General features: G+C 56.3%; 1 protein-coding gene across 6 annotated transcripts; it reads left to right on the forward strand.

Annotated features, from left to right (window-relative positions):
• The first annotated feature begins 406 nt into the window (after window positions 1-406).
• Window positions 407-15,493, forward strand: Fgfr3 (fibroblast growth factor receptor 3). Of its 6 annotated transcripts, none has more exons than XM_013112503.3 (18): window positions 407-563; window positions 915-1,117; window positions 6,223-6,492; window positions 6,761-6,814; window positions 8,230-8,399; window positions 8,483-8,606; window positions 8,687-8,877; window positions 9,771-9,921; window positions 11,177-11,373; window positions 11,724-11,869; window positions 12,116-12,237; window positions 12,312-12,422; window positions 12,497-12,687; window positions 12,804-12,926; window positions 13,007-13,077; window positions 13,279-13,416; window positions 13,543-13,648; window positions 13,799-15,493. In XM_013112503.3, the coding sequence occupies exons 2-18, from the start codon at window positions 1,015-1,017 to the stop codon at window positions 13,943-13,945; spliced, it is 2,415 nt and encodes an 804-aa protein (XP_012967957.1). In that variant the 5' UTR covers window positions 407-563; window positions 915-1,014; the 3' UTR covers window positions 13,946-15,493. The 6 variants fall into 6 exon arrangements, with proteins under 6 accessions (XP_012967957.1, XP_012967959.1, XP_005068948.1 ...); XM_013112505.3 differs by having other exon boundaries at window positions 11,177-11,367; window positions 11,721-11,869; XM_005068891.4 differs by having other exon boundaries at window positions 11,177-11,367.
• The last annotated feature ends 677 nt before the right edge of the window (window positions 15,494-16,170 follow it).

Below are 16,170 nucleotides of genomic sequence, written 5' to 3' on the forward strand. Positions count from 1 at the left end.
GCTTCACACCCATTTATCCACCTGAAATGCAATCAGGCTCTGCACGCCAGGAATTATGACTCTTTGCACAGGGTTCAGCTCCGGGGGGGCCGGATCACTGTGAAGCCGCCTTAATACCTGGACCCCCACTGAGGTCACCCCTCTGAGTCCCTTCGTCTTACTGGACAAAGGAGCTGCTGGCAGACAGTCCTGAGTTAGACCATTGATTGCTTCGAGGGGTTGAGTGTGCGATTTCGGCCTTGCCCGCTGGGTCCCAGCCGGGCTCCCACGCCCTCCGGGACCGCCCGGCGCCCCCGCATGACCACGCCTCCTCGGATCTTCCGCCCCTCGGCCGCCCGGGAAGGGGCGTGTTTTGGGCGTGGCGGGAGCAGGCCGTCCCCGTCCCCCCCGCCCCCCACTGGCTGCCGCGCGCCGGGCAGCCGGAGTTCAGTGCTCTGTGGTGGCGGGAGCAGCTGGCTCCGTGAGGTCCGCTCTGCGCTGGGACTCACTGGAGGATCGGCCACTGGGAGAGAAGAGCCGAGGCCGGAGCTGCGCGTAGTGAGCCCGGCTCTAGCGGCTGCCAGGTTGGTGTGAAAGTCCCGGTTGGCGCTTGGAGGGACCCGGCGGGCGGTGAAGCAGTCAAGGCGTGAGGAGGGCTGCAACTAGAGTGGTGCGTGCGTGCGGCGAGGCCGGGCTGGGCACCGGCTTTCCGATCTGCAAAGTTTGCCGCTACTGCCGCCGTCCTGGGAGGGCTCTGCGGCGGCCAGGGAGGGGGAGGAGGGAGAGACCGCGGCTGGGAGGAGGCGGCCGGCGCCAGGCGGCCCGGGAGCCCAGGGAGGCGGCGGGCGGAGCAGCCGGGGGTCCGGGCGCAGGAGCGAGGCCGCGCTCCCCCCGCTGCCCTTCTAAGTAACGAACGCAGTGCTCTCCTCCCGCAGATCCCGGAGCGGCGCCTTCCCACCGGCGTCGGAGCCGGGCGCGGGGAGGTGCAGCATGCCCGCGTTCGCGGCTTGAAGACGCCGCGGCCCCGCTCCAGCCATGGTAGTCCCGGCCTGCGTGCTAGCGTTCTTCTTTGCGGTCGTGGCCGGAGCTACCTCTGAGCCACCCGGCCCGGAGCAGCGAGTTGTGCGGAGACCGGCAGGTAAGGACCGACCCAAGGTGTCCTTCGGGGGGGCCGATCCTGGCCCACAGAGGCTTTGGGAACTGCGAACGGCCATTGGGTGAGGAGGGGGCGTAGGTTGAGTAGCACCACGGGGGCCAGTGCGCCCGGGTTCTGTACCCCGCCCCGAAGATCGCTGTCAGATTCGGAGCGGCAGTTTATGGTGTGTCTGGAGTCTCAGCCACCATCCAAGTGCGAGGCGCCACGGCGAGCAGTGCGTTGCGTGGTGGCCGTGGTCCACAGCCGGGCCGCGTCGGGAAGGCGCGCGAGCGATTTTCCACGATTCCCATTGTGATCTGAGAGAACGGAAAGTCTCGGTTGTCGGTTTCTCCGTTCTCCCGGCACAGGTCTCGCTCAGCTTTGGCCAAAGTGAAGGTTGTACTTAGGGAGTGGACAGAAGTATCCCAGCCAAAGTTCAGATCAGTGTCTGGCACGACGAGGTGACAGCTTCAGCTCCGGCGCTCCTCTCTCATCTTTGTAGGCGGCTTGAGGGGTCGGTTCCCAGGGGCGCCCACGGACCGCCCTTCAAGCCGCACTCCGGGAGGTGACGGGCGGTTGTCCCAGGATCGTGGCGCCGCCTGCGTAGCCCGGCCGGCCGCCAAAGTCCGATGGGACACCGAGTACCATCAGATGGGGCAGGAGGCTGAGGACACGGGAGGGAGCCACGGCCTGAGTCAGCCTTGAGTCCGGGCGCCTCCGGGAGGTGCGAGGCGCGCGGCCCCTGGTTGTGCCCAGCCGCAGCGTGGCAAAGCAGAGCAGTGGTCTGGCGTGAGGCCTCGCGGAGGGAGGCCTTCGCTCGGTAAGCTTTGCCCCACCCGAGCTGAGGCGGAACAGCCGCTCCTTTGTACCCCGGCGGCCACAGACCGCGCATTGATGGCGGCGCGGCCTCTCGGGGAGGTGCGAGCGCGGCTAGCGCAGCGGGACGAGGCAGATGGCGGCGTGCCCCTCCCGGCGCCCCCGCGCCCCTTCCTCCCTCAGCGGCTGCAGCTTTACAGAACAATGTCTTTTTTTTTTTTTTTTTGTGAATGAAATTGGCCCGTAGCTTGAATGTGCGTGTCTTTCAGCGGCGTGACAGAGGCGGTCGGGAGGTCAGCGCGCGCTTTTAGCTCCTGCTAGGACGGCCTGGCTCCCGGGCGCCGAATGGCCGGCGACTGAACCACATTAGCATGTGCATTCAGATGAAGATATTACTCCCTGCGCCGGGTGTCAGTTGAGCTAGGGTAGGGGCGGCGGGGCGGAGCGCACACCTTTTCTGTGCTCCAGGCAGTGACTCTGGCGGCCTGGCACGACCCTGCTGCAGGAACCGAGGTTGAGTTGGGTGGCCGGGGATCGGTGGGGTGTGCGCCCGCCCCGCATCTCTGCGTTGGAGCTGGTGAGACAGGTAGGGAATTGATAGGCCAATAAACTTAATCCGGTTCCTTAACGAGATGGGCTGGGCAGTAAAAATACAAAGACCTGGTGAAGTTTACAGAGGTCTCGGCTGGCGCTTTCCCCAGGAACATAAATTACCCAACTGGAGCTGGCTGCTGGGGTCAAGAGCTGTGGGGCGGGGCTAAAGCTGCAGTCTACCCTGGCCACCCCGGCTGTAAGCATTGTTGTGTAGAGAGTAGCCCCGCAGGGTTGACCCCCACGCGGGCCTGTAGCAATGGGTGACAGGAGCCGAGCCTTCCACCTCCCTGGGCGTTGCGGGTGTCGTGCGCACTGCCCCCCCCCCCAGCCACCTCAGGGCTGGACTTTGAGCCCTGCAGTCCCTCTCACGGTGGTTCATTAACCTGAGCTGATCTTAGGCCCTGAAGCTTTGAATGCTGAGCCTGGGAGCACCTTGTCCTCGCAGCCTCTTGTTTACTTGGAGCTTGTGGGACCTGGAACCCACCCCCACCCCCTTTTTAACAGTTGTGCCTAGAAGACAAATGAATTACCCCACGGTGGGTTGGGGTACAGTGAGGTCTTACGGAAAGGTGCCTTCGGCAAGGTTGAGAATGACTGGGCTGTGAGTAAAGCCATCTGAAGTTGAGACCTGCCTAGGCTTGGGTACCCTCCTAGAACTTAGGTTTCCTCACCTGTCCTGCCAGAGAGGACTGGTAATGGCAGAGTTGTTTCGGGGATTAAACCAGATAATCCCCAGTAAACCCTCATTAGCCCGCCCAGCCTCTGGATTCTTTTTCTTTCTTTCTTGACTTTGTTACGAAACTGTGGAAACTGGAATGTCTCCTGGTGGAATGGTGGCCAGTCGGGAAGGAGAGGAAGGCAAGAGACCCTTCCTTGGATTCAGGGTTCCTTGGGCCACCCTCCTTTCTCTTCGGTTGTTCCTACATCAGCTGTGTGTGTCCTCCATCAAAGCAGACGTTGCCTGCATCCGGTCCTGGTCTTGCTCCAAAGCCCAAGTCTCTGGAGTCCTTAGGACAACCAACGTCAGAAACAGGGCTGGAGTTGATGCCTAGTTCTGTGGTGTTACCTTGTGTCTCAACAGTAGTGACCAGAACTGCTTATCAAGTCCTATGCACAGCCGGTCCACTGTGGGCTGACTACATGGTCTTACTCAAGATGCCTAGGCAGAGGTTCTCCTCATACCCATACACTTCTTTTGTTTGTGTGGTTTTCTTTTCTTTTTCTTTTTTTTTTTTTTTTTTCTGAGACAGGGTTTCTCTGTGGCTTTGGAGGCTGTCCTGGAACTCGCTATAGTAGACCAGCCTGGTCTTGAACTCACAGAGATCCACCTGCCTCTGCCCCCCCCCCAGTGCTGGGATTAAAAGTGAGCGCCATCACCACCCGACTTCCATACACCTTTTTACCGGCTCTAGCCACTTGACCATGCCTTTCTGCACTTCAGGTCTGCAAGTTGGGATTTGTACACTGTCATAGTGAAGGGACTGAGGTAGTCTGGGAGACTGCAGACCCAGCACAGGCTGACTGGGACACAGTGTCTCTTAGCCTGCCTCAGTACCGTGTGGTTATGGGGACACCAGTGGGGACAGGTGCTGTGTAGTTCATGTGGTGGGCGCAGCACAAGTACCAGTGCCTGTGTGTTGCATTTGGTCCTGTGTCTGTTACGGGGCCTAGAAAGTTACTGTATACTCCTGGAGTCCATTGGCCAGAGCTCTGCTGCTACCTCCTCAGGGTGTACCATGCTCTGCGTTGCCTCAAGCACCGTCTTGCTCTGTCCTTTCCTTGTTACCTGCTTGACTTAGACACAAGTTCCCCTAGTCTTTGTGACCCTGGGGTGGTGATGGTGGTGGATACCCCAGGCCTCCACATTTCAGGTGTCTGGTCTCTGCTGGCTCCTAGTGGACAGAGATGGGTGGGCAGGCCAAAGATCAGCTCTCAACTGGCTGAGCCATCCCAAACCTCCAGCCATCTGCCTTTCCAAGGGGCTGGCCTGGGGGGGGGGGGGCTGCTGTGTCCTTCTCCACTGCATCTCTGGGTTAGGTTAAAGCAAATACTTGTGTGAATGGTGTGACCTGTTGCCATGGCCAGACCAAACCGGAACCAACTGGCTGTTGCCCTTGGGCCAAAGCCTAGACTAAAGCTATTGACTAGCCTGTTTTTGGCCTTCTTGGGGTGGGGGTGAGGGGCTCACACAGCTTCCAGCACTGGGTGGTCAGCATAGAAGGTTCCTGGCTATGGATAGCCTCTGGCTATCCAGGACAGCTTAAAGCTCTGGGATTCTGTGGGACATGAGCTTCATGGATGCCCCAGGGTCACCTGGGTCCCTCTGACTGTCAGAATCCTGGTGGACTTTGAGCCTGTGGGCTGACCAAGGACTGGTGTGGCCAGAGTGGACAGCTGGGCCTTGAATCTAGGCCATGCGTCGGCAGAATGACAAGTGACATTATAGCCAGTCCAGCTGGATCTGAAGAAGGAGGTCTGCTCAGCAGGACCACCCACTCCTGTCCTGGGCCCTGAGCCCAGCTGCCCCTGTGATGGGCATTGTTGGATCCTGGCAGAGAGGTCTGGAGGTGATAGCCCAGCTGGTAGTGAGTCCCTGAGTGTGAGGTCTTTCTGGGCACCCTCCTGAGCTGGGCAGGGGAGAGATGTGTGGCTACCTGGGTCTGCCCTTTTAAGGGGCTATACTACTCATTTCTTACCCTCAGAGTGGGTGGCTGACTCCGCTTGGCTCACAAGGCCACTCTGACAGCCCCTCCAAACCTGGTTCTTATTTGTGAAATGGGGGTCCAATGTCCTCAGCCACTCTATGAGCTCATTGGGTCCTTTATCCCAGTCACCAGAGACCCAAGTATCCAGATTCCTGTCCTTATTGTAAACCTGTCCTATGTTTCTAAGTACTTGGATTGGTGGTGGAGCCACGCAGGCCCTGTGAACAGCAGCTCTTGTGGAGTATTCGAGAAGGGCTGTCCCCCATGTTCTCGCATGACCTGTGTCATCTTTCCTATTAATTTACTTGTGACAGTCTCACACTAGCCTGCTGGCCTTGAGCTTGTGGCAGTCATACCTCGCTCAGCCTTCCGAGTGTGTGAGCCACCGTACCCAGCCTCTCCTTCCTATTGCTCAAGTGTGTTCTGTTCTCTGGCTCCCCACCCATACTGTTCCAGAAGCCAAGATGAGGGTTGGGTGCTAAGAGGGCCCTGAAAGGCTTCCTATTTCTCCTCTGAGTTTTGAGCCAGAGGACAGCGAAGGACAGCCTGTCCCCAACCTGCTTTTGTGCTTCCCTGTGAGCTAAGGGTTGATTGCACATTTCCAGATGGTGGGAGAATCCGAGGAGGAAGAATTGGTGACACTTTCCTGGTGCTGGGAATGAGCTCAGGGCTTTAGACATTCCAGAGAGGTGTTGTACCGTGGAGCTGTCCCCCACCCTTTGGGACACTTAAGATCCCATGTCATCTTTGGAAGACTGTGTCCTCCTACAAGACAGCCAGAAGCCCTAGCACAGACCATTGACAGAGCTGAGTTACTGATGCCACTGGGCTCTTACTGAAATGGTTTGCCCACCCCTGGTTTCAACATTGTCTGGCAGGCCCCCAGGCCCCAGGAGCACACCCCTCACTTGCCTGCCACAGCCTTTACTAGTGTGTTTACAAAGTAAAGTGCTACTGTGAAGAATCTTTCACAGCTTTCCGTTTCATCCACAGAGGTCCCAGGGCCTGAGCCTAGCCAGCAGGAGCAGGTGGCCTTTGGAAGTGGGGACACCGTGGAGCTAAGCTGCCGTCTGCCTGGAGGTGCCCCCACAGGTCCCACTGTCTGGGCTAAGGATGGCACAGGGCTGGTGGCCTCCCACCGCATCTTGGTGGGGCCCCAGAGGCTTCAAGTGCTGAATGCCTCCCATGAGGATGCGGGGGTCTACAGCTGCCAGCAGCGGCTCACTCAGCGTGTGCTGTGCGACTTCAGTGTGCGTATAACAGGTAAGTGCTCAGTGGGTGGGGTTGTCAAGTGCATTGAGTAGCTGCATAGCCAGGGCAGTCCTGGGCAGGATGGCTGCAGTATCCCTTGCATAAGAAAGTTGCTGGCTGCTGATAGGAGTAGGTACCCCCAAGTACGTACTATCCGAATGGGAGGCATTGCAAAGGTAGGACCCCAAAGGCAGAGAACAGTGGACCCAAAATTTGGGGAACAGCAGGCCTCTTGATTGTGGGGTGTCACAGAACCACTCCCTACTTAAAACTGTTGCAGATGCTCCATCTTCAGGAGATGACGAAGATGGGGAGGACGTGGCTGAAGATACAGGTGAGATTAGAATCTAGGCAGGATCAGGCTGGGCTGCCTCCTGCCTGCAGTTTGGTGGCTGGAAGGTAACATCGCTGTAGTTACAGGAGCAGTGGGGAGACAGGGCTGGTCCGCAGGGATTTTGGTATTGACTTAATGGGAAGGGGCATCTCAGGTTTGAGTACAGCCAGTCAGCCATGGAGCTCAGGTTGCTGTTGAGGAACAAGTAGCACCAGCGGCTGTTGGTTTAGGCCAGCAGGAGGGGAGTGGCTGTGCCATACCGAGGCATACATACACTGTAGGGTGGTGGTGTCACAGATGGTGTATGTGTGGCTATAGCAGGGGAGACTAACTAGGCTGTGTGGACTGAGTGCTTGGACCATTTGGAAACTTCTGAGGTAGTGGGAACAAGGTAGTGAGAGAAATCAGAGACAAAATTGATAGAAAAACAAGGGAATGACTTTCAGGAGTTTGTGGGGGCAAGGAGAATAGATAAAGGGGCTTGTATGAGATTTTAGAGTATGGAATCTACACAGAAATAGGTTTGGAATCTAGGAGTGAAGCCAACAAAGGCTACCGTCCTGAGGAGTTATTTGGCTTCTCATTTCCCTTTGGCTACAAGGTTACTTAGAGCAAAATTTCTAATCCAGTTGCTCTACGGGTTCTCTTAGCCACATTACCAGTACCCTTGCCCTGAGTTACGCTTGCTTCTGCTGTCTTAGCCTTTCTAGGCTGTATTTGGTGTTTGTGTCGCACATGGGCTTAGGCCATGAGGAAACTGAAGGGTCACCTTGTGGATCATGCCGAGCAGTCAGTGGGCAGCCTTAGGTCACTGAAGATTCGGAGTGTGGCAGTCTTCTGCCAAGCTCACTAGCCAATCTGGAATCCTGGGAGGGGCCCTCACCAATGTCTGCAGAGTTCTCTCGTATCCTGTGTGGTGGTTCCTACTTCAAGAGCTGCTCATGATCCTGTGGTAGAGTACAGTGAGGTCACTGGAAGGGGGCCCTGCCTCCCTATTTTGTCCTGGATCCCTGCTGTGTCCCTCAGCTGCTTCATGAGTCCCAGCCCAGAAGAAGGAAGGGAAGTCAGTGGATGGGAAACGACCTGCAAAGTGTCTGCCAGGCCCTGGACACTGCACAGGCTGGCTTGGGTTTTGCAAATGGGTGGGGTAATCTGGTCTAGTATCTCCCAGGGTCTGCATCCTACTGGATTCTGCCTTCTGGGGGACCTGCAGCTGTGGGCCTGTGCCAGAGGGCAAGAAGACATGCCCAAGCCTGAGATTGGGGCAGCTGTTGTTGCATAGTGTTGAGGTTTCAGGGAGCCTGTTCAGTCAAAGCAAAGGACTCTGGGAAGGGGAAGCAGCCTAGAGGGTAGTTGGGCGGGCAGTTTGGGAAAAGTGACCCGAATCACAGTTGTCAGGACACTTCTGCCTCCAGGGGCCCCTTACTGGACTCGACCAGAGCGTATGGATAAGAAACTGCTGGCTGTGCCAGCTGCAAACACCGTACGCTTCCGCTGCCCGGCTGCTGGCAACCCTACCCCGTCCATCTCCTGGCTGAAGAACGGCAGAGAATTCCGAGGGGAGCATCGCATAGGGGGCATCAAGGTGGGCCTGGGAATGGGGCCTGGAGCGGCAGGGCCTGGACACGGTACAGTCTGTACCTGCTCACACACTAACTTTGCTTGTAGCTTCGGCACCAGCAGTGGAGTCTGGTCATGGAGAGTGTGGTGCCCTCTGATCGTGGCAACTATACCTGTGTGGTAGAGAACAAGTTTGGCAGCATCCGGCAGACATACACTCTGGATGTGCTGGGTGAGGGCTCGGCCGGGTGGTTAAGGCAGGGCATCCCTGGCCCCCTGGCCCACTGCCCCTGACTTGGCTACTTCTTGTAGAGCGTTCCCCACACCGGCCCATCCTGCAGGCCGGGCTGCCCGCCAACCAGACAGCCGTTCTGGGCAGTGACGTGGAGTTCCACTGCAAGGTGTATAGCGATGCCCAGCCCCACATCCAGTGGCTGAAGCACGTGGAAGTCAATGGCAGCAAAGTGGGCCCTGATGGCACTCCCTACGTCACTGTACTCAAGGTAGGCTCTGCTGCCATCTGCGGGAGGGTGGATGGGTCAGCTGGGGCCGTCTTGGCCCTGGCCCATAAGTCCCTCTTGTCTGAGGGACATGTTGGGATCTTGGCCCAGGTGTTGAAGTTTCTGAGGATAGTGATTCTGAGTGCTTCTCACCTGCTCTGAGCTCCAGACAGTTTCTGTGTTACTTGTGTCCGGCCACGAGACTTGTTGCCCAGTCTGCTCCAAGGGCTGGGCCTGCAGAAGGCTTCTCTTGAGTGACAGTTATGGTGGCTCAGGGCAGGAGGCTGAGTGCTGAGTTAGTGCCCTCTGGATCCCAGAGAGTGACTAGACACTCCCCAGCTGGCCTGGATTGGCTGGTGTCATCTGCTTGCAATGTAGTACTGGCTTTGTCCTGCCTCTGTCTGCCTGTAGCTTTGTTCCCTGGCCTCGGGTGGGGGCCACCCGAGTTGGGACTTTGCGACACTAGAAGCCCAAAGAGAAACATCTGTTCAGAGACAAGGAGGTCTGGTGGGGGGAGGGGAATAGGCACTGGCAGGAACAACATCCTGGCTGTTGAGAGAGACCACTGGGACTTTGTCCCATCCCACCATGGTTGTGGATGTTCACGAGTACATCTAGTTTCCCTGACACAGCCCCTGAGTTGAGGGTTTGGAGGCGGTGGGTTCTGTGTGTGGGGGGGGTGGATAGGAGGGGGGGCAGTGGTTGTGGATATGGGGAAAGGCCTCTCTAAAACCACGCCTACTACTGCCACGATGTGCCTCTCCTCCAGGCAGCCTTCCAGCTGTTGCTGCCCAACCCCCAGCCCATCCTTGGGGACCTCCCTTGCCCTGCCTCATCCTCATGTCCTTCTGGAGCTGGCTCGGGGTGTGCCTGAGCCCAGTCTCTTGTCCCCGCAGTCCTGGATCAGTGAGAATGTGGAGGCAGACGCACGCCTCCGCCTGGCCAATGTGTCGGAGCGGGACGGGGGCGAGTACCTCTGTCGAGCCACCAATTTCATAGGCGTGGCTGAGAAGGCCTTTTGGCTGCGTGTTCACGGGCCTCAAGCAGGTAACGACTCTGTCCCATGCCTGCCTGGCACGCTGAGCTCCAGCTCCAACGCTCCAGCCATGCACCTGCCTGCATGCCCTGCACGACCCCTGTCCTGCTTGACCCTGCCTGCGGCTCGCACTCTCCTTGTGATGCCTCAGTAATACTGGTAGCCCCGGCTACCACTGACTGACCACCTGCTTCAAGGCCCCCCAGACTGTGATGTCCTCCTGCATCTCCCACTTGCACACTTAGAGATCCTTAGAGCCTGCCAGGGGCTGAGCCCTGTGCTGTCTGAGCATCGACTGTACCCTCATCTTTGGCTGACTCTGATGCCCTCTGGCTTCCTATCCATCCATCCATCTGCCTGTCTTTCCATCTGTTCTTCTCCTGTCTCTGCACTAATTCTGCATGCTGCCTTTGTGTGGCACCATGCTGCCCACCTGCCTGTTGCTCACCTTGGGACAGAGGACTCGCCACCGGTGGAGGGACTGGCTTCAGGCTCAGTGCCTCAGTGCAGGAGGCAGGGGCCCTGGGCCTCCGTGGCTGTCTGTGGCAGGGCCATGGTGGTGGCCAAGGTTGTGGTGGTGGCGGCGTTTTCCTTGCAGCCTGGCTGGATCATCTCCGTGTGGAATGCTGTGGTACCCAAAGGGAAGTGCTGGCGCTTGCCTATCGCGCTCTGTTCTCTCTTTGTAGACAGCAGGCGCTAACACCACGGACAAGGAGCTAGAAGTTCTGTCTTTGCACAATGTCACCTTTGAGGACGCGGGGGAGTACACCTGTCTGGCAGGCAATTCTATCGGGTTTTCCCATCACTCTGCGTGGCTGGTGGTGCTGCCAGGTACTGGCTTCTGCTCACGCTGCACCTGTCTTCTTGGGGTGCTGGCTCAGGACATGCCAAAGCCACTGGGGACTGTAGGGGCACCTTATGGCTTAGTACTACTCATCCTGTGAAACTCACCCCAGCCTTGTGCTTGGTCTTGCAAGGGCTTCCCCTTCATCCTCCAGTTGGGTGCCCACAGTCGTGATCTGAGGCTCTGGCATTTCCTGCGTGCCCGGGTGGCGGTGTGGGTGCTTCTGACTCTGCTGAGCTTCTCTCCTGGGTCTGGCCATGCTGGCTTTCAGATGTTTTTGACTATATTATCAAGGCAAGTGGGGGCCCTGGCCCCCCATCTCTGAGTATCCCAGGTCCTTTCCCTCCCCCACCGGTGCCTGTGTCCAGCTGGTGGGAAGCCTGAGAAGGCTGGACAAGGCCCCCAAACTTGTGTCTTTCCAGTTGAGGAGGAGCTGATGGAAGTCAACGAGGCTGGCAGCGTGTACGCAGGCATCCTCAGCTATGGGGTGGGATTCTTCCTCTTCATCCTGGTGGTGGCAACTGTGACGCTCTGCCGCCTTCGCAGTCCCCCCAAAAAGGGCCTGGGCTCGCCCACCGTGCACAAGGTCTCTCGCTTCCCGCTTAAGCGACAGGTAACAGAAAGTAGATACCAGGTTTTGAACTCCCTGTCCTGCATTGGGTTTCCTAGAGTCCCAGTAGTACCCAGGGCCTGGGGCCTGCCTGGGATTCATTTCTCTGCAGTTGGGTGGGCTGATCCTCCCTATCTCTGTTCTCCACATGGAGCCCAAATTCTGAGGTGTAAAATATTTTTTAGTGGTCTTTAGTCACCACTTTATAGAAGTCAGAGCAGTCAGCCCTTTCTTTGACCCCCGCACTCTGCCTTACATGGACTTGGCCTTGCTGTCCCTAGTGGCTATACTGCCTTACCGCTCTTCCAGTGCTCAGCCCACATTGTGTGGTACCAACCTGTCCCTGATGACCCAAGCAGGTATCCTTGGAATCCAACTCCTCTATGAACTCCAACACACCCCTGGTCCGCATCGCCCGGCTGTCCTCTGGAGAAGGTCCTGTTCTGGCCAATGTTTCTGAACTTGAGCTGCCTGCTGACCCCAAATGGGAGCTATCCAGGACCCGGTCAGTGGTGGTGGGGGTTAGTGTATACTTGGTGGGGGTTCTGGGACTGGGGGCTAGATCGTTACTGGGCAGGGACCTGTTGAAGGTGGGATGAGATGTTCCTCAGGAGGAGTGCGGGGTGAGATTTGAGGTTTACTCTTGGTCTTCATTAGCAAATGCCCATAGGGCTTCCAGGACACAATGGCACATGACTATGAGGCCTGGGAGTTCTGGGCACACACTCACTGCCCCTGTTTCTGTGGCCAGGCTAACACTCGGTAAGCCTCTTGGAGAAGGCTGCTTTGGCCAGGTTGTCATGGCAGAAGCTATTGGCATTGACAAGGACCGGACTGCCAAGCCTGTCACAGTGGCTGTGAAGATGCTGAAAGGTGAGAAGGGAGAGAAGGAGAAGGGCATCTGAGGGCTGTGGGGCCATCAGCTGACACTCCTGTTCCTGGCACAGATGATGCCACTGACAAGGACCTGTCGGACCTGGTGTCTGAGATGGAGATGATGAAGATGATTGGGAAGCACAAGAACATCATCAACCTGCTGGGGGCCTGCACACAGGGTGGTAGGTGCAACAGGAGGGCGGGCTGGTGGATGGGGGCTCCCGTGTCACAGCGTCTCAGCTGCGTGTGTTTCCAGGGCCCCTGTACGTGCTGGTGGAGTATGCAGCCAAGGGCAACTTACGAGAGTTCCTGCGGGCGCGGCGGCCTCCAGGCATGGACTACTCCTTTGATGCCTGCAGGCTGCCAGAAGAACAGCTTACTTGCAAGGATCTAGTGTCCTGTGCCTACCAGGTGGCCCGGGGCATGGAATACCTGGCTTCCCAGAAGGTGAGCACAGACAGGTCCCAGGCCAGGAGGGGGTCTCTGAGTGGAAGAGTGAATGTCAAACTTGCCTGGGCTGGGGAGGTGTCAGCTTAGCCCAGGTTCCTTGTATGTCTCCTCAGTGCATTCACAGAGACTTGGCTGCCAGAAATGTGCTGGTGACTGAGGACAATGTGATGAAGATTGCAGACTTTGGCCTGGCCCGCGATGTGCACAATCTAGACTACTACAAGAAGACCACAAATGTGAGCCCCGGTCCAGGGTGGTTTGGGTGCAGTGCACCACCGGTGGACACTTGAGAGCCAATACTTGTCCCTCTGTCCAGGGCCGGCTGCCTGTGAAGTGGATGGCACCAGAGGCCCTGTTTGACCGAGTCTACACCCACCAGAGTGATGTGTATGTGTCCCCACATAGTATGGGGGGAGGGTCCTGGTCTTCTCAGGCTGTCATGTATCCCCTCATTGGGCCAAGAGCAAGCCCTGGAGTCTTTCTTACCCTGGTACTCCCACCTCTTGCCCATTGGTGGTGTGTACTGGTGCAGGGCTGCTGCAGCAGTGAGTCAGGAGTAACTGGCCTTTTGTACTCACTCCCTTGCAGCTGGTCGTTTGGGGTCCTTCTCTGGGAGATTTTCACACTGGGGGGCTCACCATATCCTGGCATCCCAGTGGAAGAGCTCTTCAAGCTATTGAAAGAGGGCCACCGCATGGACAAGCCAGCCAACTGCACACATGACCTGTGAGCAAAGCGTCCCTTGCTTATCCCTCCCCTAGTCCCTGGGAATGGCAGGGAACCTACCAGGGTCTCTGGGGTGAGGTAGGGATTGGCTGCAGGCCAGGAACTCAATAGCTGTACTTGCCACAGGTACATGATCATGCGGGAGTGTTGGCATGCAGTACCTTCACAGAGGCCCACCTTCAAGCAGCTGGTAGAGGACCTAGATCGCATCCTCACTGTTACATCAACTGATGTAAGTGCCACTCGATCCTGCTCCCTCTGGGTGGTGTTCCTTGGAGCTCTAGTGGTGGGACTGCCCTTTAGGGTCACAGTCTGAATACAGATGGCCATGGGATTGAAGAGGGTGCCAAGGCACAGTCCTGACAGCCTTGTTCACCAACAGGAATACCTGGACCTATCGGTGCCTTTTGAGCAGTACTCGCCAGGTGGCCAGGATACTCCTAGCTCCAGCTCCTCAGGAGATGACTCTGTGTTCACCCATGACTTGCTGCCCTCAGGTCCACCCAGTAATGGGGGACCTCAGACGTGAGGGGCCAACAGTCCTACAGACCAAGCCCCAGCCAATGTTTACGCGGACCCTAGCCCGCCCTGTTACTGCTGGTGTGCAGTGGACGCCAGCCAGCCCAGTGTGATGGACCAACAGCAGACAGGAATTCCTGTGTGTGTGTGTGTGTGTGTGTGTGTGTGTGTGTGTGTGTGTGTGTGTGTGTGTGTGTCCGTCCGTCCTTGGCGCAGAGCCCCTTGGGAACATGCACTGCTGTACAGTGGTCTTCTGACTGGCCAGGGTCAGGAGCACCAAATGTAGAATGTAAGAGGGCCCACCCTGTGCAACCCTGGGGTTCTGGCTCCCTCATTCTTCCCCACTGCCACCTCCCAGGGACCATTGTAGAGAGGGCTGTACTCCATGTCCAGGGTGAACCTTGGCCCTTTTGGTGCCCAAAGCTGAGCCTGCAGGGAAGCTCTGCCCTATGTGGTGAGCCTCTCTCCTACATGGCACCTTGTGCTTGGTGGTGAGTCACAGCTCTCCACTTCTAGGCCTTCTATTAATCACCCTGACCCACAGACTGAAATTACGGGTACCTGAAGGTGGGAGCCATAACTTTCAGAAAGGTTTATTCCAGAAGCAAATGTACATTTATATAAATACATGTCCTGTATGATATATACATACAAATATATATAAAAGAATATCTATATGGAGGTAGGCAAAGCTGAGGCCCAGAGGAGCAAGATACCCTATAGTGCTCACTGGTAAAATGCCAAGGGCAAGCCAAGAAGCAAGGGGCTTTTCTGGCACTACAGTTTTGTTTGTACCTGGACCTGTATATTTGTAAAGCTATTTATCATCCCTCAGAGCCCCAGCCCCACACCCCAGGTTCATAGTATTTAGCTCCAGGGTATTGCAGAAACTTTAAGTTGTAACTTATTAACAGCTGAAGAGGTTTACGCTGAATTTCAGGGGTTGCTGAGAATGTGCATCTGGCCCCCAGGGCTGGAGGCAGCCCTTGGACCTCAAGCAGCCCTCGAGAGTTAGAGATGGCTCCAGTGAGCAGTTTTTATTTCCTTTGGCCCTCTTTCATGGGGGATTAGATTTATATAGGACCTTCTTTAGGAGATTAAAAAAAAACTTCAAGGTGACTGGTATTTTCATACAGATTATTCTAATATGTATTTTAGGCAGAAGCCTGTGCCCATGGAGGGGCCAGCCCTGCCTGAAGGTTCAGATGTTAATAGATGTTACAAGTTTATATCTATATCTATATATAATTTATTGAGTCTTTATAAGTTGTATTTGCTGTAGGCTTAACACTTCCTATGCAGTGCTTCTAGACTTTATAGCCTAGACTGCTACCTTTCAAAGCTTGGGAGTAAGAGTGGTGGATTCAGTTTTGTTACTTTTTGCACTGTTACTGGGCCCTAGACTTGGGTGGCTGTCCCTTGCCTATTAGCCAGCAGGGCCAGGACAGTGGCTCAGGGTGACTTTTTTTTAGGGCCCAGCACAGTTTGTCATCCCACACTGGCAGATGTGATTTTAACATAGCCAACTTTTTTTCTGGAAAATAAAGTGAGAACTGGCTCTGGTTTTAGAGTGCTTTACCTTCTGTTTTGGGATCTGTACAGCTGCGTCCTTATGCCTGTGGGGACAGGCCAGGTGACAGGCGAGGAGGGATAACACTCAGCAGCCTCCGGTCTCTAGAGCAAGGTGCTGGTCTTAGGCTCCAAGGGGACTAATTTTTGTCTTTGCTTTTCCTTACCCAGGTAAGGACAGCTGGGCTCAGGGGTGTCTTCCTGTGGCTGAAGGTGGCATGGAAAACCTCAGGGTTACTGGTCTAGAGGTTCCAAAAACAGGATGCAATAGAGTTGTGTCCATGGGGAGGGGATCATGGGTGTGTGGAGGAAGTGCTCTTGGCCTCTCCAGCTTCCTGGCTGTCTTGACTGGGGAGGGATTCCATGAAGATAGAGGGTATTTTCCAGTATATGTAGTAATCTCTTTGGGAAAGCCAGGTAGCCAGACCCTTGCTTAAGTGATCTACACTGAGCCAAGCACGGTGCAGGGGATCTGAGTTTGGAAGCCACCTAATCAATATAACGAGTCCCAGGACAATGCAGAGAGAACTTAGCATTTCCTTCCTATATTCGTCTCATCTGTCATGCTGTCTAACCTTGGCAGAGGACCTGAGGAGTGAATGAATTTTCTGGTTCCACATCTTGATAGAACTAGGCCCACCTAGGAGACTTGCATAGCCAAGGTGA

The sequence above is a fragment of the Mesocricetus auratus genome, unplaced genomic scaffold, assembly GCF_017639785.1.
Source record: "Mesocricetus auratus isolate SY011 unplaced genomic scaffold, BCM_Maur_2.0 Super-Scaffold_100006, whole genome shotgun sequence".
In the NCBI taxonomy this organism is placed as follows: domain Eukaryota; kingdom Metazoa; phylum Chordata; class Mammalia; order Rodentia; family Cricetidae; genus Mesocricetus; species Mesocricetus auratus.

Coding starts and splice junctions, on each gene's coding strand:
- Fgfr3 (XM_013112503.3), top strand. CDS start 1,015: ATGGTAGTCCCGGCCTGCGTGCTAGCGTTCTTCTTTGCGGTCGTGGCC. Junction 12,688..12,803: donor AATACCTGGCTTCCCAGAAG/GTGAGCACAGAC, acceptor ATGTCTCCTCAG/TGCATTCACAGAGACTTGGC. Junction 13,649..13,798: donor TCACTGTTACATCAACTGAT/GTAAGTGCCACT, acceptor GTTCACCAACAG/GAATACCTGGACCTATCGGT.